Genomic DNA, 27,047 nt, shown 5'->3' with positions numbered 1-27,047 from the left:
CGTGACAACATTTTCAAGGATTTCCTTCTCATTTATATCATTCTAAATGAACATAAGAGTACCTTTTGTTATTGACCCGGACGGCGCCAACAGCTTTCTCCACCTGCAGAGTGTAGAAGGGGGTGCCCAAAGGACCGGTGCTTGCCCAAAACGGAGAATGCCGAAAAGAGCCCCTTCGCAATGGCTCGTCCTATTACTCCACATGCATGTAACCCTATAGCCAAGACATGTTTGGGGAGATTTATATGCTTCCGGAGTTGATTCTGAATTTTAATATATTTTATCGTAGGCAGAATGAAGGTCCATGGCATGAGCAACACTGCCCAAAGGAGTAGTGGTGCCCAAAGGACCGGTGGATCACTGTAACCCACCGGATGACATCATCGCTTGGATCCCAGCAGAGGGCGCTCTTCGCCGCTCCTTCCAGTCGAACCACATCGTCGGCGGACGTTCTGCAACGCCAGCGCATGGATATCTCGCCGTCGTCGACGTCCTTGGTGTGCACCTTGTATTTTTAACACTATCTATCCAACTGATGAATCTATTCCAGCTGTGTCCGCAGACTTCTCTTTGTGGGCTGTTGCTCGTTATGTCCAACCTCGACATCGGCCTCCGTGATATTTCTCTGGTGAAAAGGTTGAATTCCCGTCCCGGTCAATGTGAGTGAATTCGGCAATATAAGGGGTGATCTTCAATCACCCTCCTTTATACCGTGAGATGGATGAAAGTCACCGTACACGAGTGAACTTTATACCGGCGGGTGAGCGAGTAAAATTACATTTACTGGTGTTTCTCAGGGTGACTTTCAATCTGAATGGCGTGCACAGTGGCGTAGCGGTTGTGACTGTATCAGAAACCCACATCATTCTTCTCGCCTCCCACTTATGTTGACCCACACCATTCTTCTCGCCTCCCACTTATGTTGACCCACACCATTCTTCTCGCCTCCCACTTATGTTGACCCACATCATCCCCATCATCCACTTAGTGAATATCAAGCATTAGCTGAATTCAGTTGATCCACATATTCACTCCAAAAATGTGGAATACGACGAGCTATAGATTGGCTCAGTCGACTGGCCGCGTCACCTAATCTTATACGACACACCTCGAGCTGGACACGACCTGGCTTACAACCCACATCTGCATTTGAAGGTCGTTTCCTATAAGCCCTCCCGACCGCCCTGTTCCCTTTCTTTTTACACGCTCCCAGCGGCGTACCTGTAAAGCTCTTCCTCTTCATCCTCCCGTTTCTTAACAACCCCCAGCAACACACTCCCAGCACCTCCTCGACCATGTCTCTGGAATATTACACCACTTACGCATCGCCGCCCCCATCAATACTTGAACCTGACGAGGACTTCGCTCCTCCAGAATACACTCCGTCGTCGGATTCACCAGTCTACTCTGCTGAACCCGGTCCAAGCGAAGAGCGTTTGGCCCTCACGTCGCGTCGTTCGGCTCGTCGACCACCGCCAACGACCGCTCTCACGCGAAGCAACAGCGCTATTTCCGTAGCCCTCTTAGGTCAAGAAGCTGGAGCATCAGCTCCTATATACGGGAGTCAGGCCACGATCTGTGGAGACATTGGTCTCAAAGACGCTCATGCTATCCAAGAAGTCCGTGTAAAGGTAAGCCCACATCAGTGCCGTTCGCATCCGACGCGTTTTGTTGACCACCCTGTCAGGTCAAGGGGACGCTGGAGCTCACAGGGAGCGATAACACCGGCTACAACACCACCTTTTTCGAGGACATCCACACGTTATGGACGGCCGATGATACGTCCTCGCCGTCGGCTTCATGTCCGACTATCGTTCCGTTCGAAATCACCCTTCCTGCAACATGTCGCGACAACAACACGCGCCCTCTGCCGCCGTCGTTCGACCTCAAACAGTCAGGCTTCCCGAGCCTCCATGTGGACTGCAGCTACACTATCACGGTGTCTACAACACAGACGCGAAGCCTCAAGCAGTGGCGGACACACAAAAAACTGACCGTGCCGTTTATCTACAAACCAAGGACGCGCCCACATCAGCCTATCTTGCCGTCTTCGCTCCCGTTTCTTCCGAGCATCAAAAGCCTCCCTGAGGAGTGGCATCAAACCACATCGACCATGGGGACGTACCTGAGAGCGACAATTGAGCCCATAGATTCTCTTGTGAGTTTGAGACGCCAAATAACGATATATGTTCTTGCTGACGTTCTCCCTTCAGTTTTTCATCCCTTCGGCACAGATTTACAGTCTCAGCGACACCATCCCTTTTTACGTCCAGCTACAAGCGCCTTCCGAGTCCCTTCATCACTTCCTTCAACCTTCGTCCTCTTCGTCACTTTCCTCAAAACTCACGCGTAGATCATCGCACCAGTCCACCGATCCACACACACAACCCATAGTCCGCGTGATTCTGCAGCGGCATGTGATCGGCATCATCGACAGTGTGCGGATAACGAGGACCTTCACAATCGGTGAGGCCACGATCCGTGTGCTGCCCTCCGATACGTCCAGCAGGGCGAACGTGCTCAGGAGGCCGGACGATGGGAAGGAAACACTCGATTACCAGGGAGAAATCAAGTGCATCGATAGCATGACCGTCGGTGGGTTCACTGCAGAGCGCCTCGTAGTGAAGGTCAGTCCATCGAACGTTCTGCGTCGGAAGAAGGTCCAGTGCTGACTATGATGTGTTGTACAGGATTTCATAATGCTGCAACTCGTCCCTGCCAACCATGTCAAGTCTGACTTAAAAGAACACCAGGTGCTGGTACCAATACGTCTTGTAACGGACCCCTTCGCGGAACCTTCCACCCGCGAACTGGACGACTCCATAATATCATAGCGACAACCTGATTCTTATTTTCCTACTTTCCCCTCTCACGACCGTAGTCTATCATTATTATTGTGCCTACTTTAAAAAGAGCTAAGAGCTCTTTTTAAAGTAGTCGGATCGTCGTGGCAGCATGGCATCTAACATATCCTCGGTCTATTATATTATGTATCCGCATCGCTCGTTTCTATGTCTCTGGGCTCGCTGCATCATCACTCATGTATACCCCACATGCTTTTCTCACTCTTCTGGCACTTCTACGCACGTACATCATGATCTATCTCTCTCCCAAATTTTTTATTCCTTCTCTCCCCATGAACTATGAAGAAGCCTGCTAAGCCCGCATGCCATGTTACCCATATATTATTGTAAAACCTTCCTTCCTTCCTTCCTTCCTTCCTTCCTTCCTTTAGTTGACGCCTCATGGTGTCTCAATTTGGCACATACGCAATTATAATGCTGGTGTACCTCTCCATCCAATAACGAAAGTACCAACGTTTGTCGTTCAGGCAGTCGTGATAAAGCCCCTGTGCACCTTGGTATAAGTGGCGCGCCACAAGGCACCGGTTCGGCTCCGCCATTGTGGCGTACGAGCACGCGGGACTATGTTCGCCACTTACCACCTTCCAACGTAGTTCACCGTGAATCTTGCATCAAACGCACACCCTTCAGAGCATGAACTAGGCAGGTACCGGCAGTTCTGTAGCGTCTTGTGAACGATACTGAAAACCCAACTGACTCTGCAGAATCGACATCCATAAATTACAGCTCAACGGCGATGGAGTCTGCCACGTCGTCGCAAAGCGGCGCTCCTGCTGTGAATGTCCTCGATGCATCGCTAGCCTCTGCATCCTCACTAGTTCTTCTCGGATTGGTGTCACGCATATTGACCTTTGCCCTTAACCAAGCGCTAGTTCGACTGGCTTCTCCACAAACCTTCGGAACAGCCTCCATCCAATTCGAACTCTTGCTTTCCACGATCCTCTTCACTCGCGAAGGCGTTCGCATTGCTCTGCTCCGCAGCCCCTCAACAGGAAGAGCAAAACCAACCAAAAATACTCTTGTCACAAATGTTGCTCTTCTGCCAACAATCTTCGGAATACCCGCGGCATTCGTCCTCGCTTTTGGATACATTGCTTCTAGTAGCTCCTCCACGACATCGCAGCCTCATTTCTACACAAGCGTTTTTACCATGGCGGTAGCTGCAGCCATCGAACTCCTCACGGAGCCCATGTACATCCGAGCTCTCAATGAACTACGATATGACATCCGCGTTCGTGCGGAGGGAACGGCCACGCTGCTGAAGACGCTCGTCACATTCCTCTTCCTCGCGTTCGCGCCTCCAGTGTGGGCTTTGCCTGCATTCGCCTTCGGCCAATTAGCGTGGGGAATTTCTATATTTTTGACATTCTTCCGTGTCTATGGAGGCAGTATGCGTTTCACGCCTGAAAAGGTTTCGGAAGATGTTCACGGAAAGTTCGTCATTGCCCATCACTGTAGTGCCCAAGGCTTGCTGACGAGACCTGTAGCAAAAAGATAACATATTTCGATCCAGAGTTTCTGCGTCTCTCTGGTGCGATGACTGGCCAATCTGTCATTAAGCACTTCTTGAACGAAGGCGACAAGTTTCTTGTGTCACGCCTCAGTCCATTGGCGGACCAGGGTGGATATGCGATCGCGTCGAACTATGGTTTGTCCTTTGGCAGCATTCCGTGGGAAACAGAACTGAATCATCGCACGCAGGCTCTCTTGTAACTCGCATACTTTTTGCTCCCATTGAGGAAACCTCCAGAATGTTCTTCTCCAAAACTCTCCCTCCTTCAAAAGCCGATAAACCGGGAAATGCGGCCGACCGACAAGCCCTCGCTACCGCTTCGCAAGTTCTCATGACCCTCCTCTTGCTCTTCACACATCTTCTCCTACTCCTCGCCGTCTTCGGCCCACCATACCTCCCACTTGCCACGACTCTGTTCCTCCCTCCACGATACCACGATACATCCGCACCTCGGATCCTCGGAGCATACATCCACTACATTCCCACCATGGCCTTTAATGGAGTCCTCGAAGCCTTCTTCGCGTCTGCCTGCAGTCCTTCAGACCTACGCTCTCAAAGTCGCTGGATGATCGCCTTCTCGCTCGGTTTCGTTGCTGCCGCGGTGACCTTCGTTAGAACTCTAGGATTCGGTGACGCAGGACTCGTATGGGCAAACATCGCGAACTCCTGTATGCGCGCCTTATACTGCTGTACTTTCATCCGGAGATACTTCAATGAAAGAGGCGCAGGACGTTTGGTCCACTGGCGAGACGCAGTGCCGCCCGTGCCCGTGCTTGGTGTGTTTGCTGTATGTGCAGCCGCGACGCGATGGAGTCAGAGGGTCTATCAGGGGGTTCCACCGTCGCTTTTGGCTCAAAAAGGTCATATAGGGGTGGCGGTGGTTTCTGTTACAGTATGCTTATTTTCGTGGTATGTGTTGCTCAATCCTGTTTGACGTATTGCTAATCACTGTCGTTGTAGTTTCTTGTTTGAACGAGCCAAGTTTGCGCACATCATATCTATGCTCAGAAAGAATTAACTTACAGTACTGGAGTCGGTATGAGCCACAAGCATAGTATACATACAATGAAATGCACGGAATTTTTCCTTGATCATTGCGAGGACGACATGATGGCAAACCGCATCCTTTCTAAGAAACGGCAGATGCTGATCTCCTAGTTTGATGAGAGTGTCCCGCTCAAAACCTCCAAGTCCTTTCTGCAAATGCAGATGAAAGTTACTGTACTTTTTCGACCAAAGGTTCGTCACGCGTTCTCCGCGCTGGTGAACCGAACAAAATCCTGCGTGACCTCACACATAACGCATGGTGAGCGAACAGTGACCTCGGCAGGCGCTTGCGCAAAATGATCATTTTTGCAAGCGCCTACGTTGTTTTCTGAACTATTTACGGGTCCCGTCACGCTCACGCACGGTTTCTGAACCGTGACCGGGGCGAAACTGATGGGTGACGTACATTTCTGATGAACCTTTGGTCGAAAAAGTACAGTACTCTGATACACAACTGAGGCGTAACTGAATTCGAAATGGCCCGCTGTGACAGGCTAGGATCGGATGACTTTGTGACCGATCGCGTTTTACTATTAACCACGACGCGCCTGCGTCACGGCCACGTCCAAGTCCGGTCTTCTTGACCTTCGTTTTTCTTGACCGCCGAGAGCCTGATACTTCGAAGACTGCTGTCAGCCGATCCCTGCCGATCCGGCTGCTAAGATGAGATTGGATTGGATCGTGACAATCCTGCTTGACTCCTGCTCCCGAACCCAGCCTCTCCACCCCAGGGACTCTGTTGCTGCACACACTCCATCGTTTCCAGTCCATCGTCTCTGCTCGTTGCTACAATCGCTCGCTCTCGGCCTACAACTGCCCCCGAAACCATAGACAGCCCTCTTCTTTTTCCGTATGGACTATAGGTGACCAAACAATGCCCGATCATGCGGGACAGGATATGGCTTGAACATTCGCAACACCGTCCGTTGCCAAAAGAAAGCATTCGAGAGTATTGTGTGGGATCTAGCTTCCCCATAAGGTGTTTGCATGATGCACTCGAAAGATGACGATGGCTGTTTATCATTCTCAAAGTCGCTGTATCAAAGCCCTCTCTTACTATTCCCGCCCGACTACCTTCGGGCTCCAAAGACACGCTACCCCCACCCACTGAAGCAGGAAACGACATGGTATCGAGCAGCCTCACCTCCTACGGATCCCATCTAGAGCGATCTGGCTAAGGGACCCGCCAGCAGGTTTGTCGATCCAATGGGAACCCGCGAGTCTCTGCACAGGTACGTATCTCCTTTCGTAGCATTCAAAGATCCTGGCGTTGTGACTGATAGGTACTGGGTGACAGTGTGTGGTAATGTGGTAGAGTGGCGTGAAGGCAGTTCCGCCAGGGGGTCGCACGGGCTCGGAGGGCAAGGTTCAAACCATGCCTTTCAGCTGTCTTTCTTAGGTTGCGAATGCAAAGAGAATATCCAGGATTGTAGGAAGGTGGTTCCCATTAAGTAGCGCAACAACAGAGAGCGTACAACATACAAAAACGTTCAACGCGTGTAATCCCTTATGTTTGCATAGTCAATGTGCTCTTCACTAGGAAGGCAGCGTCCTCGCTCCGAGGGGTAATAGTACATTTGAAGGGCATGGGGTGGCTGTCGCGCCGCATACTAGGTCAATACACCTTCCCGGTGACAATGAGATAGCGCATTAGCGAACGTACCTCACGAGCCCGTCAGTATACTCTCCAGAGACGTCGATTTCTTTACCATATTCATCCTTAGCTTTGGCAATATGAAATGTGGCGAGGACCGTAGCTACTACGATCCATACACTGGAAAGCGCTAAATGCCTTCCAGGGCAAAGTCTGAAACAGTACAAGTGGGGTAAGCGTAAAATCACGCGCTGCAGGTAAAGGTAAAACAGTCAGAAGTGAAGATGAACAAACCTGCGCCCCCAGCCAAAGGCGACGGTCAAGTCTGGATCTTCAACAAACTCGCCGTGAGGCCCTATGAAGCGCTCAGGCGAGAAATCGTCTGGATTGGGATAGGCTACAGGATCGTGCAACATGGCCCTGGGAGTGGAAAGCATTAAATTGAGGGGACGGGAGGGACGTAGGTGGGGAATATACCAGGCATTTGCGATGATTTGGGAACCTAAGATCGAACTGATGTGAATTCTCGATCCTCTGAATTGTCCCCAACCAACGAACCTTTAGGTATATAGTACTTCCCGTACACGTCAGCTTCAATGTTGACGTGCGGAATGGCCACAGGCGTGATGGGTTTCCACCGAATTAGCTCCATGCACAGAGCTTTCACGTATGGCAAGTTCGGTTCATCTTCGAAAGTAGGTAATGCCTTTCCTTCCAGGACGCTGTCGATCTCAGCCTGAGCGCGGGTTTGGATGGAGGGATAGAGCGTCATCGCCAGGAAGAATGTGTGAAGCACGCCGACGGTCTGGATGAATAAATATGTCAGAGAGCTAAGGGATCTACGAATATAACACACGCACCGTATCGGCTCCAGCTGCATGCGCGGTGGTGGACTATCAATTGACTATATAAAACGCGAATAAGAGAAACGAGACGGACCGGCGTAGACAGTGGCAGCGACGTATTTAATCATATTCTCTTGCTCTGTGGTCGGAGAGACGAGGTCATATGACTCCAGATTCTCCTTGCAGATAGAAGGAAGAGCAAGCCCGTGTTGCTAATATGACATCTATAGTTAGTAAACTACGAATCGCCGAGGATGCTGGTATGGTCTGATTCCGACGGAACCGAAAGAACGACAAACCATCTGCTCCTTTACGAATGCGTATGGCCGGTCCACCATCTCTGCTGTGCACTTAGCAGCCTCGCGTGCATAGTCCTTGAACCCCATGCCAGGTAGCCATTCAGGAAGATGTCTCACTGAAGCATGAGACGGAAATGAAGTTAGTATGTGAACGTAGAAGAGTGAGATGAAGAGCGAAGTCCGCGGGATGTAGTCGTTCAAATGAGGATAGATTGAACGCACAGCTTGGAAAGATGTTTACAAGTCTACGACCTGGGAGACAGGCGTTGACTGCTCTGTCAATAGCATCTTCCGCGATGGCTACATAACGGTCATTTGCGGGAGCTATCTCATATCCGTACGCGATGTTCATGGCTATGGCGGCCGCGAAACTGTAAATATGACACAGCCATACCTAGGATAAGCGTAATACTAGCGGCACAAAAGAGTGATGGAAGACGTACTGCCGCAAATGTTCGACAAAATTGTCAGGTGTTCGAAGTAACTGCTGCATAAGTTGATGATTCTTAGACACCAAGAAGGGTCGGTAGGTGAGGGTTGCGGCGGGGCGCAAACTGTGGTCTGCGATGCGCCGTCCCGCACGCCACTCCAGTCCGAAGCGACGCATCGTAAGGTTAAACACGTCAAAACCCATTCTTGACGAAGGTCAGGGCTGGTGACAGAGAAGGGAGATGAAAAAGGCGCACAAGTCTAGCATTGGGATGTACGGGCGATCCGAGAATATATTGCTGCGCTTTTCAAGGAGGTCACGGGCGATGGAAAGCGAGTTTATGATCACAATACGCTGGCCTAGTGCGGACACTGAGATGATAGGACCTGGCAGCGAGATCAAAGGTGAGAACCGAACAAGAACAGGTAAGTATGTCCGAGTAGATGGGTTCTCACCGTATGTGTCAGTCCATTTAGCGAATTCCGACCACACCTGCTTGGTAGGCAAGTCGAAAACATTGCCGATGATGGGCAAGGGTCTGGGACCGGGAGGAAGTTCGTTACCATCACTGGACGGTCGGAGGTAGCCCAGAGCTTTAAAGAGGATGAGAACAAGGCATAGCAGAAGGAAACTCCAGGTGAGGATGTTCATGGAGCAAGCTATTCCAGTGCTATCGGAGCGCAAGGGAGGAGTAGATCAATCCAAGGCGAGTCGTTTGCTGAGCGCTTTGGCCGACATATCAACCTTTATAAGAAGCCGGGCCAGGGGTAGTGACACCGTATCGGCAGAAATGGTAACAGAAGTCGAGAAGCGAGTTTAGAGTTCCGGCAGACTCACGTCTTCGAGCTTCAAATTCTGATGAATAACGAGATATCAAAGAGCGCCCAAAGAGCGAGTCCTGCCAGATGAGTAGCAGAACTACTGATGGAAAACCAGCAAAAACTCGTCAAACACGTTCCGTGGTAACACGTTGCCTCAACCTCGGGGCGTTGAAGACGACGTAAGACTTCGGGCTTGGTTGACTTATCGTACGCGCCTCAGATCGTCGGTGGGTCTGCTCAGTCGTTCGCGAGGCGCTGATTGAACCGAGGGCGCTTCGAGTGTGTATGATGGTCCAGGATGTCCTGAGAAAGTTGTACGTGTTCCCGCGCGAAGAATGCTCATGCTAAGCATTATTGAGAAACGTGAAACAGACGGAGTATGGTGCGTGTATTAGCTCGGGTTATTTAAGTCTAAGTAGCCGTTCGTTCAAAGTGTTCGCTGGACGGTTGGGGGCTGTGGAATGGTGGTGCGGCCGTTGCAGGTTCGGAAACTCTACGTAAAAATGTTTGCGCGCTTCGTCACACAAGGCCGGTCTCCGCGTGATGTGTGACCATTGGCGGCACCCGTGACTCTTTCCCCCACATTTCGACGCGTAAGGCTTGGCTCGAACGGTGATCCTGCTCGAACTCTTGCGCAACGGCATCCTCAGTACCACCATATTCCACTCTTTCCAATAGCAATGTCAGAGCCGGACGCTGATCATATCAAGTCGCAGACGCGAAAGATCGTGCTGGACGCTCGACGAGCCCACAAGACATCGTATGTATTTCAGAACCTAGCCGGGTCTCGGGCACGTTTCTTCAGGACTTAGCGAGTTTGGTGCCATCTCTTAGGAGCTTGACCACGAGAATTGTGCGTCAAAAGGTCGAGGAAGCCTGTCAATTGGAGGTCGGTACGCTGGATGCAAGGGAATGGAAGACAATAGTCAAGAACGCAGCCGACGCAGCCGTAGTACGTCTATTCTCCTCTTATTTGTGCGGCGTAGATTGAGTATGATGGTGCTCAGGCGGAAAATCTCAAGAAGCATAGTCCTCCCCAGTCTGGATCCGAGCACGAGGAGAGGGATCAAGCGGCGGAGAAGGAGGAAGAAACCACGGGCAAGAAACGCAAGCGCAAGTCCAACTCAGAAAAGTCAGGGAGCAGCAAAGCCACCTCTTCCAAGCCACCATCGTCTCGCTCAAGGTCGTCGAAGAAGTTTACATCCAAGGTACGGAACAGTTCTACTTGATGACGTCTGCATGTGCCTGCTGAATGTGACCCCTGAAGGATACAATCTCGGACTCTGAGCCGGAAGGGGATAAGGTCGTCCCAAAGCCAGAGCCTTCCTCCCCTTCAATTAAAAAGAGTTCACCTACTGCGGTCAAGCGTAAGAAGGCAACGCGACCTGGGAATGATGGTGAAGCTCAAATCAACACGTCGGTTAAACTGGAGGACTCCGCTTCTTCATCTATATTGGTAGCTCCGAAACCAGAGCGGAACGACGAAGACGACGCAGTATGTGATACAACGAATCTTTCGGTTGTCATGTTTTGATGATATTATTGCAGAGCGAGTCCGAATTGTCAGTGCTGATCGATGATCCTCCAAAGAAACAGCGCAAGACGAAAGGATCGAGGAAGGTAATCAGTTTTAGATGACTGTGTCGTTCGTCACGGTGTACTTACGATACCGTCTCTGATTGTGTCTGACAGGAGAGCAAGCCTGCTGTATGTGTCCATTCCCTATCAATCACTCTGACTCGACCTGAAATGTCCATTTCAGGCAAAGAAACGTGACAAAAAGTCTGGACCAGAGCTCAGCAAGGATGAAGAGGCCATCAAGCGTCTTAAGGTAGAATTCTAGCTGTGCCTATGCCCTCTATCTCCCACGCATGCTCTTATGCTCTTTTGGGTTCCAGTCATTCGTTGTGGCCTGTGGCGTCCGCAAGCAATGGGCTCGTGAGTTCAAGGACTTAACTCTTCCCTCGGAGCAGATCAAACGACTGCGAGAAATTCTCGCCGAGCTTGGGATGGAGGGACGCCTAAGCATGGAAAAAGCGAAAGAGATCAAGACAAAGAGAGAACTAGCAAAAGAGCTCGGTGCGCTCGGTTGTCTCCTCTACTTCGATGTTCTCCTGCTTATATGATCTTTCGCACTGACTGACAACCAGAGGATGTGCAGAAATTCGAGGCCGCCGTAGTGTCCGGTGGGCCGTTTCGAGCCTCTCGATCTTCGGGATCGAAATCGAAAGGAAAGCAAGATAGTAGCGATGAAGAGAATGCGTCTGAAAAGAGTGCATCAGAGAGCGAGCCTGAAGAACCAACTGGCAAGCGCAAGCACAAGGTTCGTTCATAACCCTATCCCTCCGTTGTTCTCTTCTGCCCTTCAGTTTTATGGCTGATAGCAGCTTTGTGCTAGAATGCGGCCAGAAGCATCATGGCCTTCTTGCAGGACCAAAGCGACAGCGATTGAAACCCAACACGAGAAACTCTGAAGTGTCAGTTGCATACTGGCCTAAGATATATCATCTGTCTGAATTCCCTTGATGGACTGCTAGCGCTATACGCTCCCGTTTTGCGCTGCTGCACTGCTTTCTGTAAACTAACATTGCTTCTATAGTAGTTCTTGTCCGTTATCTGCGTATTGTCATCTTGTAGCATTACAACTCGAACAAACACATAGCGTACAGTCAATTACCCCGTGGTGGGCCAGTACCTCGTAATGGGTTACCTTCCAAATGCGGGCGCTCGAAGCCCTCATATGGTGGAGTTGTGCTCCCATTCGAAGCTTTGGAGCATGATATCATAGCATTCTTGGCCTTTCGATGCCAGCCCTCGCCGTAAACAGTAGGTGACCCATTACGGGGTACTGGCCCACCACGGGGTAATTGACTGTAATGCCGAGCTGAGTCTTGTCCGTGTGTCCGCTTGGTCAACTACGAAAGCAGGGGACCCGATTACCCTTCCAGTCTCCATCCGAAGACATCCTTCCCTATTCGAACTTTCAGTTCTTCCACCTCGAAATGACCCACCGTCGTGAGCAGCGCTTTGCCGAATTCAGCATTCAATGAGGCAACGAGGTTGTCCGGCAAAGAGGGGATTGTAGGGAAGGAGTCTGGTGAGTCAAAGGTTGTAACGTGGGAAGAAGATGCGTAGGGCGGGTTTGACAGCGCTCCGTCAATGCCGAGAGACAATGCAGATGCCTTGGATGTGTTAAGTGCTATGCTAGCAGAGGCATGGTCGAGGAGAGCCCATGCGAAAGACGCATGGAAGCGAGGGTAAGCATAGTACTCCTTCTGGCGCATGGAACGGAGAGTGGGTGTGAGGTCGTCTGATAGTTTACGAAGCTGGGACCGGTCGTGAGTGTTGAGGAACGTCAGCGGATGGTCAAAGACACGCACCTCATTGTGTCCTGCTCCGACCTCGAGGCAAAGGAATGAACGCGTTTTCTCGTCGTTAGTAAGTGCAGCGATGGTGGCGAACGACCCAGTAAATCTGTGAAGTAAACAAAACCGACGACATCAGTTCACGTGTTCGACTTACAACCAGAAACTCGTAGCTGCAGGAGAAAGATGAGGCAATATATTCCACCGTAAAATGAGGCAAAGACTGACGATTTATTTGACTTGGCGATGATCCTCACTGCACGCTTGAACTCCTCTCTCTGATACGCCCGCAGGAAGACAGGCCTCGAAAGTGATATGTGTAGTTCGTCGTCTTCTGTTCTAATTCCATTTTCATCACGAGTCTTCCCCTTCCCTAGTTCATCGCTGTCTATATCAAATCCAATACTCCTCAGGCATCCCATGCTTTCCCTCTCCCTGGCACTCGCCAGTGTTCTCCTCACGAGTCTTCCGATGTTATCTCGAGCTCCAGCCTTGATGGGAACGTAGACATATGCAGCCCATTGGCCATCAACATGAGGTACTGTGCGCGTTCGGCCTTGGTGTTTGGAAGGGTCGTCGACAGGAATAGGTATCGTGAGTTGGGAGGATAGCGGCGGAAGTTTGCGTTTCTTTGGTTGAGGTGAGGTAGACTTGGATGTAGATACGATGGGCGTGTCTTCAGGTTCAGGGGAGGACGATTCGCCGGAAGAGCTAGAGTAAGATATGAGAGGGCGTTTACGTTGCATATTGAGCAGAGTTGAGTGAAAGGAATGGAGCAAGAATGGAGCGTCTATAAGTAAGTATACGAAGTAGTTACATAACGTGGCCTCAATATTTCCGGTATTACATTTCGCGATGTGTTCAAGTTCCCACGACATGTCCTCCCTGCTCCCGGACTTCGGAGTCCCTCTAACTTAAATAAGCAAAGTTCTTGTAGCGCAGTTTACACACTTTGTTGTACCACAGCGAATTCCTCGATGCATGTTTAAGGTGGAAGTAGATATATATATACGCATCGGTCGCCCACGTGAGATAGTAAAAGTGTTATGTTCTTCTGTGCGATATCCTATCCAAGAGCGAGATACAGCACACTCCATGTCAACCCGTCGGTCAAAATCTGCCGTTTGGCAAATACCAAACATATATCCCGACTTTCACAAAGCATCACCACCATCATCACTATAGTAGCCACGGAAAGCAGACGCAGCGCTACCAGAAGCGTATACTGAGAGGGTTGTAGAAGGAGTTGGCTGCTGGTGCCGCGCACGGCCGCGGGCGGCCTTCTCGAGCTCCATATGCGTCCGGACATGACGATTCATATTGGATTTCACGTTGAATCGACGGTCACAGCCTGGATATGTGCACTGAAAAGCTGAACAGACATTTCAATGCGTTTGTATATGATAATTGAGCGAAGCTGAATGCACTTACGTTTCAGACCAGAATGTATGAAACAATGTACGTCGAGACTGGAAGGACGATTGAAAGCCTTAGAGCAAGTTGGACATATGTAGCGTCGAGTGTACTGCCAGTCTGATTGAGTGTTGGGCTCCTGGGTGGAAGACTCTGAAGAGCACCCCGTCGAGGTGACGGGAGATGTACAGAGACGCGAATTTCCGATTGACATTGAGTTCTGCCATTGTGTAGAAGGGTGAGAGTAGATTGTAGGTTGGGAAGACAGAGATCGATTAAGGTCCGACGATCCGCGCGGGAGATAGTCGTTGTGACCATAAGATGTCAACGGTGTAGGTTCTATGCGTTGAGCTGACGAATGCAATCCATAAGGATGAGTGCTCTGGGCCGGGAGTGTACGAGGAGGTAGACGAGAGAAATCCCGATATATGTCAGCCGAGGGTGTTGAGGTAGCGTAGTGAGCTGTGGGCTCTCGCGAGACATTTGAAGCCCGAGATGGTCCGTCTCCGGTTTGACTACTATCCAGATGTACTCCTGAAGTGACGGAAAGATGACCATGATGGAGATGCGGCTGCGAGCAAACCGATTCAGTGCTTTGTGTACAAAGAAGGGAAGAGGAGCTTACATTGGGCACCGAGTATCCTCGTCTTGATTTGCCCCTCAGAGCAAAGGGTGAGGAAAGCAGGTGATCTACAGAGCAAGCTCTCCGTTTACACAGGATAATTGGAGCTGGGAATTGAAAGTATTCACCAGGAAATAATTCTTGGATGCTGGGCAAAATTATGGCATCGGTCGGTGGTGGAGACCGGGGGTCGTTTGCGAAGTCCATTATGAGGTTATTTCAAAGAACGGCAAACCAATATTAAACTCGGAAGACATAACTGTCAGCTCAGCATAAAAGGGGGACAGAACGGTACGTAGCTACCTGTTTCTCACAGTTCACTTGCCCAGGCTTGAGTGCGACGAGGGGTGTCCCATGAGAAGGCAAGTCAGTAGTCTTTTATACACTATCGCGGCAGTCCGAGAAGGGCATCGCGGGTCACAGAGAAGTGTTACAGCGATACCATTGTCCTGTATGGAGTATTATGACTGCCGATTTTGACGCCTTCGCCAATCATCGATACGGTCCACGCGAACCTGCCGATCCAGATATGCAAGGCACTTCAGCACCTAGAACATTGGTATTAGCCGAGAACACTAGAGAGTAAGCGTTGTCCGCGACATTGGTACTTGAGACATGACTTGTGGGCAAGACGTTAAAGCGATATGCAGTAGCGGGAAAAGCGCGGAAGATTAACATGACCATGGTCCTATTTCTCAGCGCGAGGTCGGGCGGCTTTTTCTCCTATAGTGAAAGAGTTCTGGAGCCAAGCATGTGGCTGGGAACAAATAGATAGCAGCATGCGTGAGCGACGAGCGCGAGTTGAGCGCGTCTCAACCTCCCTCCGGTTCTATTTATTTGCGTGAAGCAAGTTAGGAACAAGGCGTGGTGGTGGAGTGTCAGCGACAACACCGCCACTGAACCACGTGACTCGTTGTTTAGACGCCAATAAGCCTGCCCTAAACATCAGTCTGTCGCGCGACGCGGCGTTCCAGTTTACCGTGACTCCTGCATATTCCCTCGCATCTTTATCTCCGCGAAATGGAGAACACACCGGTTAACACAGAATCTAATGTCAGAAGATCTGCTCGCCCTAGAAGGTCAATCGAGTCTCCAAAGCCGGTGAAGCCGCGCGCTGTTCAGAAACGGACACTTGCCCAAATCGAGGAGCAAGAGGAGCAAGCTGCGAGGAAGAAGCACAAAGCGGAGGATCGCAAGACGGTATGTCCAAACATGTTACAGGGTCGTACCTACTTTGACTGAAATGATACACACGCTTAGGTGACCGATGCGTTGAACGTACGGAGGGCTGAACTCGAGGCGGCAAGAAAGCGATGGATGTATCACCATCGCGACCTCTTCCAACCGTTGACGCGCTCGAACAACGTATTCTTCGAGAATATCGAGTCCGATTCCAAGGCACATGGTGCGTACGTTCCAATGGAACAGGTGAACGAGCAGCCACGACTTGTAGAAGGTGGCGAAATGAAGGATTATCAGGTACGATTCCGTGTTTCGCCTGCTTGATCAGAGACTCATGTGCATCGACTTAGCTGGAGGGTTTGTCCTTTATGTTGTGGATGCATAGAAATGGTCGGTTCATCTCCACATGCGCGTTTCATGCGCTTGGCTTGTTACCAGAACCATGCTGAGCTCCCGATTCGGATGATGGCATAGGCATGAATTCAGTCCTTGGTGACGAGTAAGTCTGCGCCTTAAAAATATTTGTTGTATTATTCAACCATCCTAGGATGGGTTTGGGTAAGACTCTGCAAACTCTGGCGTTGTTTGCCCACGTTAAGGAACACTCTGCCGGTAAGCTTGTTCTTCAATTATAAAGCTACATAATGTACTCAACGCATGCTTTTCTAAAGGCATCACTCTTGATCCCCACCTCATCATATGTCCACTATCCGTTCTCTCCTCGTGGCACGCGGTAAGTCCAGATCTCCAATTGGGATGATTATGTACTAAGAGTGGCCACAGGAAGTCGGCCGATGGGTACCCTCAATGAAAGTGCTACGTTTTCATGGCACTGCATCCGAGCGCGAACGCCTCAAGTCTACGATGAAGGGAAACTCTGCCCCTCACTACGATATTATCCTCACGACATACGATGTATATGCGGCGGAAGACCGGTGGCTGAAAACTAGACGATGGACATACGTTGTCTTAGGTGATAAACGCGCTTGACTGATGGTACCTCGCAAGAGCTAACGCAGATTGCTTCTAGATGAAGGCCATAAAATCAAGAACAGTGAGACTAACCTCTCAGGCAAGTTGCAAGGTTTAGGAAGCCTTTACCGACTCAGTTGCGTCCTGTCCCTTTCCTGTTCCCCTAGCATTCTCTGACATCTCGACGTTTTTCCTTAGTCTTGACCGGCACACCTTTGCAAAACACACTTTCAGAACTGTGGGGTCTCCTTAACTGGCTCTATCCGGTCGTATTCACGCCTGCAACTGAGAGATTCTTCCAACGGTCGTATGATTATGCGAAAGGCAACTACGACCTCGATGTCCTGAAACTTGCCCAGAAACTTCTCGCCGTGATCATGCTACGGAGGACCAAGAATACCATCCAGCTTGGAGTGCCACCACGAGAGGAATTGACGGTGTTCATACCTTTGACCGAGGCTCAGCGATTTTGGACGTATCGGATGTTGACGAAGATGGACGACGTGGATCTGAATGAGGTCTTTACTGCTAAAAACGTAAAGGCTGAAGTAAAGTTTCAGAAGACCGAAGCCTCATCAAAGCTGGGTATCACCACAGAACCAAACGATCCGTCTGCTACAACTGTAGTTCAACATTCGGTCCAGACGACCATCAGAGCTCCTGTTCCACCGAGAAGCGGTGGGTCTCTTTCTGCTGACGAATTTTTACTCGCTAATCCTGTCGTGCCGTAGGGACTTGGAAAAAGTTGATGAATCTTTTGCTACAGCTGCGTCAAATATGCAACCAGTCAGTTCTCTTGTTCTTTTGGGTACATTTCACAGTTGTTGACGCCTCCCTGCCCATAGTCCTTACATGCTCGGCGAAGATGCCGAACCCAGTCCGTACTACATCGGGGAACACCTCGTCTCGTCATCTTCCAAAGTCATTGTTATCGATAAGATTCTCAAGGATATCCTTCCTAAGGGCGAGCGCGTACTTATTTTCTCTCAGTGGACGAGGTAAGCCATAACGAGATTCCTAAACAGTACAAACCAGGCTGAAGCAGGACCGGCTTACTAGCATGCTGGACCTTCTTGAAGACTTTATGCATCTCAGGAAGATCAAGTATTGTAGACTTGATGGCAGCACACCTCGCGCGCGGCGGACGTTGGATATCAAGCTGGTATGTACCCTCCACCAGTACATGATGAAAACAAGCTCAGGGTGCCGTGCAGTTTCAACAGGAAAATTCTCGTGAGCCTTTCGTTGAATATGTCTTTGGTCACGGCCACTAATCACACTCGCCAACAGCGTTTGAGGTCTATCTCATCTCCACAAAAGCCGGCGGGTTGGGCATCAATTTGACCAAGGCTTCCTGCGTCATCATGTGCGATAGCGACTGGAACCCACAGAACGACCTGCAAGCTATGGCTCGTGCACACCGGATCGGGCAGACGAAGATCGTGAAGGTTAGTCCTGTACGACTCAGCTTTGCTTTGCCGGGCACAGCGTGCTCACATGTTCTTCAGGTTTACCGACTCATTTGTCGAGCGACCGTCGAGGACCAGATGCTAGATCGTTTGAGGAGGAAACTTTTCTTATCAGTCAAGGTGATGGGCTCGGCCAACCAATCCGCCTCGCAAGCCGATACTGGTCTTGGGTATGACGAAGTCATGAATATTCTTCGCAAAGGTTCCAGTGCTCTCATGAGCTCCGACGATGGGATGAATCTCGGAAAATTCTTGGAAGCCGATATTGAGTCCATCTGCAAAGTTTCTCGGGAGCAAGAGAAACGGAGAGATGCGAAGGTCAGGCACGAGCTAGGTGATGTTGGTGATACCAAGCAAGAAGTAGACGAGGCTGCAAACCAGAGGTTACTGGAGGATGCGGAGGAGGAGGAGAAGAGGTTGCTGAGTGGTGTGGCACAGGTACAATCACGCTTGTTCGAAGGACATATCATAGCAAGGAGGGATGAGAAACCACGGCAAGAGAAGTGGATTGACTTACAGAAAAGGGCCAGGTCAGACCGCACAGTGACTGTTGGTGGGATGACCTTCATACTGGACGCTCCAGAAGTATATTCAATGCAGGTATGAACGACTGCCTTTCCTTCTGTTGGTGTGATCGCACTAAATCGTTACTACTTCCCCAGCCGGCTCCCCCGAAGAAAAAGCCAAAGAAGGTTTTGGAACACGAGGATTGGTGTATCGTATGTCGCGATGGCGGTGAACTCTATGTGTGCGACCATTGTCCACGAGGTATGTGTATAGACATATACATAAGTATGTTGAGTTGCTTTGACCCGTGGTCGTACAGTTTTCCATAGAGAATGTCTAGGGCTTTCCGTCCGCGACACAAAGATGCCCTCGATGAGGTGTCCACAGCACTCGTGTTGCCGCTGTGCTCGAACCCTTGCTCAGTCAGGTGGTCTGTTGTTCAGGTCAGTCTTCAGCTGTATGTCTGTCATGCAGTGGTGCTAGCAGCCAAACTAAAAAGTCCTCGACCGATCGAATATTCAACCAACCCAGGTGCCAAACATGTCCTCAGGCTTTCTGCGAGGACTGTCTGCATCCAGGTCCGTTGGACGCCGTAGGTGATAACCTTCCCGAGTTGTACGTTCTTCTGGTTCTTTTCCCTCTACCCATCCTATGCCTGACTCTTGCGCTTCTTCTACTTTAGTGAGCTCCTTGGGTATCCAGAGAAATCATCGGCATACTACATTCGATGTACCGACTGTCACGAGCATTGGGAACAAGAGCCCAAGGCTTGGAAAGGGTGGAAGGCAGAGATGCGCGATACGGAGAAGAAACTCCGTGCTCGTGAGATGGGTAAGGAGGAGCACTGATACTGTGATTCTTGCATACTGAGTAGTTGTGTTTTGTCTGCTATCATTGCCGTGGTGTTATCCTGGCACCATTTAATACTTCATGTCTTCGATTATATCCCAATTATACATGTTGAAACTGCATAATCACACTCCTAGCGAGATTTAGTCTCCTAGACATCGCATTTGGCATCTAGCAACATTAAAGGTGTAGAAAACGGAGTAGAGTCGAGGTTCGCAATAGTCTTTGTTCATGATCGCTGATACAGAATCTTAGATAATTCGACTGCGCTTACACACCAGGATCCCCCAGAACAATAGGAAGCGTCTACATTCGGCATGATTTTGTAGGGAGGTGGAAGTCGGGACAATGCAATGTTACTTGTCAGGCCTGACGTCGTCACTCCACGTGAATGTACATTGGCCCTCGCCACCAGTCATAGTACTTCTCCCTTTCTCGTGCGGACTCTCATTCATCTTACCATCAACATTAACCAACGTTCCCGTCATACTCCAGGTCTTTCACTATCTCGAAGGAGCTGATGCGTATGATCACCCCCTCCCAGCGTTATCCGAGTCCCTATTATTCTGCTTCGGATGTCAGTGCTTCACCGAACGGAATTGCATTGCCTTCTGCTGGCGAGACGAAGGTGAGTTTCGTGAATTTAAAAGGGAATACATTTGGAATAACCCTGATGAGTACAGATCTGCACCACGCCCCGTACATTGTTCAAGCCCCACAAAGCACTGAGCTCTTCCATAGACCTCGATCCTGATGGGGGTCTGAAATCTGCCAACCCCGACCGACATACCATTGGAGAATCCTCGACAGCTTCACTTCATCTGAAGCGCCTTCTAAACACACGAAGTCGTGTATTACCCCCCAATCAATCTTCACAAACCTTCGATGATGACCGCGCCACAGCTACTACGAGTTCATACAACCATCGGCCTTACCCCTCAACATCACCGCACCATCCCTACTCCGCTGCGGCTCGTTACTCTACTGCATCACATACGTTAGGCAAGGAAAGACAGCCGGGATCTATCCGCTTTCACCATACTGTCGAAGACATTCAGTCCGGAGGAGCCTATCGTCACATTCACGCGAGGTCCTCCTCGCACCCGTACGCCACTTGCCATCCACCGAAACGCAAGCTCACTGTCCGTTGCCCTGGTGGCCGTTCAGTGGAATATCTTACCATAAAAATGCAGAACCTCGAGCATTTCGAGGCACACAAGGGTGACGATGTATTGGACGTTGACACGAGTACGGAGGCGGTGGGAGAAGACGAGGAGGAGGAGCAAATTCGATCTGGACAAGATGTGTACCGCCCTCCAAAATTTATTCGCCGGCCCACGCCATCCTCGAGGATGGACAGGACAGAATCTGCAGATGAAGATGAGTTGTCATAGTTGCCGGGTGCGATTTGTAGACCTAGATCGATACAGCTATAGATGGTGTCCATCCACATGCTGGAGAATGAGGATCCATGGAGGTATTATAGAGTCAGAGTGCTCACTGTAATTTACTCGTGTATATATTTGTGTATATATGCTGCTGCTACCGTCCAGGGAAGATTACTTTGTACCGATAGGAGCCGTCCCTTTTTCACTTACCGCGATTTTGGGCCTATATAGAGGACACACCGAACCAACGGCAGTCATGCGTCTCTTATATCTGTAGCGTTTTCCCTACCAGTGAAGTTACAACCATGCGTACATCTCAGTTTCTGCTGCTGCCGCAATCGGCCTACCTCTTTCTTGATGCATAATGACTATGCGGCATCGCCCACCGCGCCCACCGTTCCGGGCGACCCAGCCGTCCTCCACGCCGCCAGGATGAGCTCGACCACATCATCGACGCCCGTCCCGTGCTTGATGCTCGTGAATATTGTAGGCCCGTCACCGCGCATGAGGTTCGAATCCCGGGCCATGACTTCGAGCGAGGCGCCAACGTAGGTGGCAATATCGATCTGGAAATGAGTGGACCGACAAGGAGAGAATAAAGGTGAGCTGATCGCGGAAGGTTCTATATCGGAGACGCTGAGACGAAGGTGAGATTTTGTTGCGCACCTTATTGATGACCAGGAGGTCAGACTGAGAAATGCCGGGTCCACCTTTACGAGGAATCTTGTCACCACCCTTCAAGACAGCAAAGATCAGCTTCTGTACTTGAGTGGCCTCTGCACCTTCCACATCTAGATCGTCATCGGCGAAAGAGAGACTCACCGCGACATCAATAACGTAGATAATGTAATCAGCCAACTCCCGCGAGTAATTCGCGGCCAGGTTATCTCCACCGCTCTCCACGAACAGCATCTGACAGCCAAACTTTGCTTGAAGCTGCTCGAGCGCACCCATATTGGCGGAGATGTCTTCTCTGATGGCGGCATGAGGACATCCACCAGTTTCGATGGCGAGGATGCGCGAGGAGGGCAGGGCACGGTTTTTGATGAGGAATTCTTGGTCCTCGCGCGTGAAGATATCGTTGGTCACGGTGGCTGCGTGGCGTCGTGCAAGTGGGATTGTGTTGTCACTTCAATCGAGGACGAACGACGAAGGATGTGTTATGCATGACGCGTGAAGAATAACTTACCAATGTTATATTCGTTCCGCAACCTCTGGCATAACGCGAGCGTCAAAGCCGTTTTACCTGAACCTACAGGCCTGCCTCAACGGCGAGCACAAAGTATAAGAGACATTCGACGGGTGACATGGAATGATCCTCACCCTCCGATTCCGATAGTGAACCCTCTCTCTTCGAAATTCCGGTTTGAATATTCCGGCATGTCGCGCTCAGCGTACTTTCCTGCACATCGAGAGTAAAGTCAGCGGGGCCAGCTCATTTTTTCGAGTTGATTCGCCGTATTTTTGTAGCGTAAGCAGAGTAGCACGCTTGAGGAAGGAAACGTACCAGGATTATCCAAATGTTCGTGTGTATGACCATGCTCTGCTAGGCCATGATCGTGATCATGGATATGAGGTACTCCTCCATCATGCGAGTGTGCATGGGGAGGCGTAGGAGAAGTAGAAGAGAGGTTGTTGATAAAGGGGACTGTTGTCGACATCGTGGATTGGAGTAGTGGATGAAAGGCAAAGTAGAAAATATGTAGAAGATATCGAGGAGTGGTCAGATCGAGGAGACTTCAACCAGAGATCCAAATCGTTATCTTGTCTGAGTGATGGGCAACGCATGCTCTACGCCACTGTGGCGAGAAGCCCCTATCTCGTCGTGCGCATCACACCTCGACATCCAACAGATTAATCGCTAGCACTCTACAACATTCGATACATCCACATAGTACATAGGTATAGCACATTATACTCTATAATGATAGCTACCAAAAATCAAGAAACCTCTGACAACTAATACAGTATGTAAGTAAACTGAGCAGACAATGCAATGTAGAGAAGAGAACAGTGGTCGTGAGTTTCGTACAAGTACAAATGTATCATAGGGAGATATGTGAACATCGTCGAAGATACATATGTACAAAGATCTGCCTGCAGATCGTGTTTTCGGGATGAGTGCTTGGACTTTGGCTATTGCTCAGGATCTTCGTCTTCCAGAGGCGAGAGCCTTCGTATCCGCAAAGGCATCTGGTTCCCAAGGTCCGGTGCAGATTTGACGAACGGGCGTGTTACAACGCTTTAGGGCGTACGAGATTCAGCAAGGGCTAGAAGCAAAGAGCGACGAAAGAAAAGGAACTCACTTGACCCGCTTTTCAATGACGATGTTTTCGTCGAGCGTGAATTCTATATCGCGCAACAATACATACAGGAATATCTTGATTCTGTTGGAGGTGCCAAGACGCATCAGCAGCGTGGACATTGTAGAGGGTCGGATTGTTAGAAGCAGAGAGAAACTCACTCAGCAAGGGCAAAACGATACCCGATGCATGCTCTGTTGCCAACCACAGGGGATCCGTTTAAGAACGTCAACGTATTCGAATACAACCCTGAGATGGAGTTGACTGTTGGAGGGAGATTGAGCCATCTGTCAGGCCTGGTTCAACGAGATGGTCAGCTTCCAAATATCGTTATGTATCTTGAAAACTAGAATCAAACAATGGACGTACTTGAACTCCCTAGCGTCCTCTCCCCATATCTCCTTATCCCGATTCACAGCCTGAATAGGAATAGTCACAATATCCCCTCTTCGCATCCGCACGCCCCTCTCCACCGTGAAATCATCCGGCCCTAGGTCCTCCTCCGCTAGGCTCCCGCTCACTCTATTCCATAGCTTTTTACATAGTTTCCCAATCGACTTGGACCACCCCGGATTTCTCGTCCTGGTTCTGACCCTGACGCCTCTAGAAAGCGGGACAACGACCTCCTCCTCCTCTCCCATATATGTCCTCATCGTACTCCCTATCGGCGCATGCAACCGTAACGCCTCTTTCACCACTCTGTCCAACTGCTCATGCTTCTCAATGGCCGCCATCAACTCCGCACTGGGTACGGAGTCTCTGTTGCTTGCGTCGTCATCCGGATGATCAAAAGGACATATTGAACGGAGGGTGTGGCGCAATTTTCGTTGTTCAGAGGGCGATCGAGCGAGGGCGTACAGTGTCCATGTGAGTGCTGAGGCTGTCGTTTCGTGACCGGCTGCTAGAAATGTGGAGATTGTGGACAGAACTTCCGTGAGGTCGAGTTGCTGTTTGGGCTCCGAAGACATATTTGCGCGAACTACCATGAAAGAATAGACAATTATCTAAGTCATAACCCTAGTGCGGAGATAGGTGAAGACATACTAAGGACGCTGAGGATATCTCGGCCGAGCGTAGTTTTGTCGCCTTCGATTTCTGGTCTCAGGGGTGTTGATGAGGAAAACGGAGATGATCCAGAGGGATAGCCTGTCTTCGCATACTCGGACTCGACTGCCGAGCGTTTTTCGTTTATTAGTTGCATACCAATCCTCTGCATAGTAGCTCGAGCATTACGCATTATCGCATTATTTGGCCGCTGGACGGTCAGCCATATATGTAAGTCGCACAACATAGAACATGGAGCGCGCGGCAACTCACAAAGCGCCGTAGAAAAGGAAACCATATCTGGAGAACGCTGAAGACGCGGAATTTTCGTGCGGTTGAAAAGATGACGCCGAACGCGTTGGCAAGCTCGTTGTCTTGTGACGAGAGAGCATTGAACTGGTAGCCAAATCCTGGAAACCTGTAAGCACCATATACTAGATAAGAGCCGGTTAGCAACTAACCTGCTTCTCCAATCACATCCAGTGTGGCCCTTCCGAGCCAAGACAGGACATCCACGCAAGCCAATTCGTGTTTCGCGTAGACTTCACTATGGACGGGCTGGGCATCGCCATTGCGATGTTCGCGAGCGGCTTCCGTCTGTACTGTCCGTCTCTCATCTGGCTCCATCGGATTCTCCACTTTGCGTTTCCTCTTTCTCAGACTGCCCGCCTTCCCTTCTGTCGGTGCATCAGCAACCGGAGACGTGGGTTTGCTTGGCCTGACGGGATCGAGCGACCTCAAGATGGCGAACGAATCAACGGTGGGAGATGTGGCAGACATCGGTGGATTGGTGGATGCGTTAGTGGTTACCGACGAAGGCGAAGAAGGATCTGTAGCGATAGAGATGAAGATGTCGCGCAGCTGAGAGACGCGAGCAAACCAACGAGAGGGCAAGAGTTCGCCAGGCGTAGATCATGAGTTCGAATTACACGCGGCGAATCAGAAGTGATGAGTGCAGCGGATGCAATGCGATGGTGAACAAAGCGGCGTAGTCGGAGTTGCATTGGTGGCGACGAATGAGAGATGTTGGGGTTGTGAAGGACGTTGTTGATATCAGCGATCGTAGATGATTACGTAAGTGTGGCGAAAGATGAGGAGAGCTGACCTGAGATGCTTTGGACCAGAAGATAGGGAGAAGGGATTTGATATGAGACGTGGTGAAGGCTTGGTTCTTGCAAAAAGATGAGACGAGAAGTCAAAGAAGATGAGTTAGAGGAGCACTAACCAAGACTTTCCTCTGTTCAGCCGGGTGAAGGATGTGGCCCGTTGAGCTGAAATGATGTCCGAGGTTGTTCAGAAGAACGCACCTGTCGCCTGTGGACCTCGCCTTCAACACATAGAAGCCCATCATGCCCTCCAACCATTGTTGCGAGACTGTCACGGACAAACTCGGGCTTGGGAAATTCGTAGGCTCTGCCTAGGATCCAGGCGAGTGCGGCTGGATCGGTGGTGAGCAGCCGCCTTCCTCCAATAAAGCCACGGTAGGTGAATGTTGGGCCGTATGCAGTTGACCATGTGGTGATGATATCTGTGTTTTCTTGGTCGGCGAAAGCGACCAGATTGCCGATGAAGAGCGAGGGAGAGGGTGGCCCAAGAAGGAGGCGGAGTGGCGAGCGGGACTGGTGGAAGAAGAGGGATAAGAGGGGGAAGAATACATAGACTACGACAGCGACGACGACGACGAGGAATACGGAGAACGGCTCTGGAAGACCGTATTGTTGCATGGGGAGGCGCGGGGGGCTTGGGCGACCATGGCTGGCGACAGTCAAAGTACATACTTATAAGAAAGGATTCGACTCTCTCCCAATCCGACTGCCCGGCTCCCGACGAGGCCGAGCGCGGCAGTCGCCCATCAGCCAACCAACAGCGTCCGACCGCCTCCCCCGACGTCGCCTCGCGCTCTCGACGCCATCACCTCCAGCCACCGCCGAGCAACCACTAGTTGCCCCAACCATCAATATTCATACACGCACAGGCTCTTCTCCGCCAATTTATTCTTTCTTTCTTTGTTGCTGGCCACGGGTAAGCTCGATCATTTCCGACGGTCAAAGCAATCCTTGCAGCTGCCCTTCGATCAGTATCCCGGCCTCCTCGGCTAGAATTTGCCCTGAGGTCCTGGTCCTCAAATATCTTTTTGACCGTCAATAACGTCCTACTTATGGAAGGAAGGAAGGAAGTTCCCTATATCTGTCGTACCTTTGACGACATCTCCACAATTCGATGACCCTCTTCGACTTTTTAGGTCCTCCAATAGAGTTATCGTGTTCCAACTCGGTCCGCAGCGTGGGTATTGTACCTTGCTACAAAATCGTGCTAATCAATCCATCGCGTATATGGTTCTTCTTTTGCCTGGAAGTGCTTATCAGCACGCCTGTCTTGTTCTCCGTACATAGATGCAGGCCACAATCGGTCATCTCGGACAGGCTGAATCTTCCACACTCTGCCAGGATTGTGCATGACACCTATGATGCAATCAGTCCGGCTGTCGGGGCCGTTAGAGCTGCTGTACATGCTCAATGA

The 27,047-nt window shown here is 50.5% G+C and overlaps 10 protein-coding genes across 10 annotated transcripts; 5 read left to right on the top strand and 5 right to left on the bottom strand.

The window, feature by feature from the left end:
* The first annotated feature begins 1,186 nt into the window (after positions 1-1,186).
* STEHIDRAFT_80011 (uncharacterized protein) lies at positions 1,187-3,179 on the top strand. The gene is made up of 4 exons (XM_007304609.1): positions 1,187-1,631; positions 1,688-2,158; positions 2,214-2,627; positions 2,691-3,179. Exons 1-4 carry the CDS (start codon positions 1,296-1,298, stop codon positions 2,832-2,834), a joined length of 1,365 nt encoding a protein of 454 aa, XP_007304671.1. The 5' UTR covers positions 1,187-1,295; the 3' UTR covers positions 2,835-3,179.
* A 421-nt stretch (positions 3,180-3,600) lies between these two features.
* STEHIDRAFT_58448 (Rft-1-domain-containing protein) lies at positions 3,601-5,311 on the top strand (the record flags this gene model as incomplete). Its single annotated transcript, XM_007304545.1, has 3 exons — positions 3,601-4,298; positions 4,352-4,512; positions 4,566-5,311. 3 exons carry the CDS (start codon positions 3,601-3,603, stop codon positions 5,309-5,311), a joined length of 1,605 nt encoding a protein of 534 aa, XP_007304607.1.
* Positions 5,312-5,621: 310 nt separating this feature from the next.
* On the bottom strand, positions 5,622-5,834 carry STEHIDRAFT_121907 (uncharacterized protein; the record flags this gene model as incomplete). The annotated part of the gene is made up of 1 exon (XM_007304769.1): positions 5,622-5,834. A coding segment is annotated over one exon (213 nt), but the record flags the coding sequence as incomplete, so codon positions are not given.
* A 1,014-nt stretch (positions 5,835-6,848) lies between these two features.
* On the bottom strand, positions 6,849-9,294 carry STEHIDRAFT_80003 (cytochrome P450). Its single transcript, XM_007304608.1, has 12 exons — positions 9,048-9,294; positions 8,849-8,978; positions 8,606-8,797; positions 8,385-8,533; positions 8,163-8,278; positions 7,958-8,075; positions 7,879-7,892; positions 7,577-7,823; positions 7,496-7,520; positions 7,313-7,438; positions 7,088-7,231; positions 6,849-7,019 (listed from the first exon to the last, which is right to left on the bottom strand). The coding sequence occupies exons 1-12, from the start codon at positions 9,241-9,243 to the stop codon at positions 6,932-6,934; spliced, it is 1,545 nt and encodes a 514-aa protein (XP_007304670.1). The 5' UTR covers positions 9,244-9,294; the 3' UTR covers positions 6,849-6,931.
* A 729-nt stretch (positions 9,295-10,023) lies between these two features.
* STEHIDRAFT_121905 (uncharacterized protein) lies at positions 10,024-12,105 on the top strand. Its single transcript, XM_007304768.1, has 10 exons — positions 10,024-10,173; positions 10,248-10,365; positions 10,421-10,621; positions 10,681-10,908; positions 10,962-11,033; positions 11,106-11,120; positions 11,176-11,244; positions 11,312-11,492; positions 11,564-11,736; positions 11,812-12,105. Exons 1-10 carry the CDS (start codon positions 10,094-10,096, stop codon positions 11,863-11,865), a joined length of 1,191 nt encoding a protein of 396 aa, XP_007304830.1. The 5' UTR covers positions 10,024-10,093; the 3' UTR covers positions 11,866-12,105.
* A 244-nt stretch (positions 12,106-12,349) lies between these two features.
* On the bottom strand, positions 12,350-13,524 carry STEHIDRAFT_98157 (uncharacterized protein; the record flags this gene model as incomplete). The annotated part of the gene is made up of 3 exons (XM_007304767.1): positions 12,350-12,739; positions 12,794-12,887; positions 13,007-13,524. 3 exons carry the CDS (start codon positions 13,522-13,524, stop codon positions 12,350-12,352), a joined length of 1,002 nt encoding a protein of 333 aa, XP_007304829.1.
* A 2,309-nt stretch (positions 13,525-15,833) lies between these two features.
* STEHIDRAFT_168944 (uncharacterized protein) lies at positions 15,834-19,913 on the top strand (the record flags this gene model as incomplete). The annotated part of the gene is made up of 19 exons (XM_007304766.1): positions 15,834-16,013; positions 16,074-16,292; positions 16,346-16,352; positions 16,470-16,494; positions 16,543-16,607; positions 16,667-16,728; positions 16,779-16,968; positions 17,026-17,079; positions 17,166-17,645; positions 17,699-17,753; positions 17,813-17,965; positions 18,027-18,129; positions 18,182-18,200; positions 18,258-18,415; positions 18,476-19,036; positions 19,099-19,204; positions 19,263-19,386; positions 19,475-19,558; positions 19,626-19,913. 19 exons carry the CDS (start codon positions 15,834-15,836, stop codon positions 19,789-19,791), a joined length of 2,811 nt encoding a protein of 936 aa, XP_007304828.1. The 3' UTR covers positions 19,792-19,913.
* Positions 19,914-20,312: 399 nt separating this feature from the next.
* STEHIDRAFT_157439 (uncharacterized protein) lies at positions 20,313-21,186 on the top strand (the record flags this gene model as incomplete). The annotated part of the gene is made up of 2 exons (XM_007304765.1): positions 20,313-20,420; positions 20,476-21,186. 2 exons carry the CDS (start codon positions 20,313-20,315, stop codon positions 21,184-21,186), a joined length of 819 nt encoding a protein of 272 aa, XP_007304827.1.
* Positions 21,187-21,548: 362 nt separating this feature from the next.
* On the bottom strand, positions 21,549-22,841 carry STEHIDRAFT_58990 (urease accessory protein UreG; the record flags this gene model as incomplete). The annotated part of the gene is made up of 6 exons (XM_007304587.1): positions 21,549-21,746; positions 21,847-21,915; positions 22,003-22,309; positions 22,366-22,440; positions 22,504-22,582; positions 22,688-22,841. The coding sequence occupies 6 exons, from the start codon at positions 22,839-22,841 to the stop codon at positions 21,549-21,551; spliced, it is 882 nt and encodes a 293-aa protein (XP_007304649.1).
* Positions 22,842-23,316: 475 nt separating this feature from the next.
* On the bottom strand, positions 23,317-26,251 carry STEHIDRAFT_111493 (cytochrome P450; the record flags this gene model as incomplete). Its single annotated transcript, XM_007304764.1, has 9 exons — positions 23,317-23,422; positions 23,487-23,567; positions 23,645-23,779; positions 23,853-24,462; positions 24,528-24,738; positions 24,801-24,937; positions 24,989-25,388; positions 25,633-25,698; positions 25,835-26,251. 9 exons carry the CDS (start codon positions 26,249-26,251, stop codon positions 23,317-23,319), a joined length of 2,163 nt encoding a protein of 720 aa, XP_007304826.1.
* Between the last annotated feature and the right edge of the window lie 796 nt (positions 26,252-27,047).

Source organism: Stereum hirsutum (assembly GCF_000264905.1).
Source record: "Stereum hirsutum FP-91666 SS1 unplaced genomic scaffold STEHIscaffold_8, whole genome shotgun sequence".
NCBI classification, from domain to species: domain Eukaryota; kingdom Fungi; phylum Basidiomycota; class Agaricomycetes; order Russulales; family Stereaceae; genus Stereum; species Stereum hirsutum.
This window is presented reverse-complemented; position numbering and strand designations above follow the sequence as displayed.

Coding starts and splice junctions, on each gene's coding strand:
- STEHIDRAFT_80011 (XM_007304609.1), top strand. CDS start 1,296: ATGTCTCTGGAATATTACACCACTTACGCATCGCCGCCCCCATCAATA. Junction 1,632..1,687: donor TCCAAGAAGTCCGTGTAAAG/GTAAGCCCACAT, acceptor CCACCCTGTCAG/GTCAAGGGGACGCTGGAGCT. Junction 2,159..2,213: donor TTGAGCCCATAGATTCTCTT/GTGAGTTTGAGA, acceptor TTCTCCCTTCAG/TTTTTCATCCCTTCGGCACA.
- STEHIDRAFT_80003 (XM_007304608.1), bottom strand. CDS start 9,243: ATGAACATCCTCACCTGGAGTTTCCTTCTGCTATGCCTTGTTCTCATC. Junction 8,534..8,605: donor TTTGTCGAACATTTGCGGCA/GTACGTCTTCCA, acceptor TCATATTTACAG/TTTCGCGGCCGCCATAGCCA. Junction 7,232..7,312: donor GCCTTTGGCTGGGGGCGCAG/GTTTGTTCATCT, acceptor GTACTGTTTCAG/ACTTTGCCCTGGAAGGCATT.
- STEHIDRAFT_121905 (XM_007304768.1), top strand. CDS start 10,094: ATGTCAGAGCCGGACGCTGATCATATCAAGTCGCAGACGCGAAAGATC. Junction 10,622..10,680: donor CGAAGAAGTTTACATCCAAG/GTACGGAACAGT, acceptor TGACCCCTGAAG/GATACAATCTCGGACTCTGA. Junction 11,245..11,311: donor AGGCCATCAAGCGTCTTAAG/GTAGAATTCTAG, acceptor TTTGGGTTCCAG/TCATTCGTTGTGGCCTGTGG.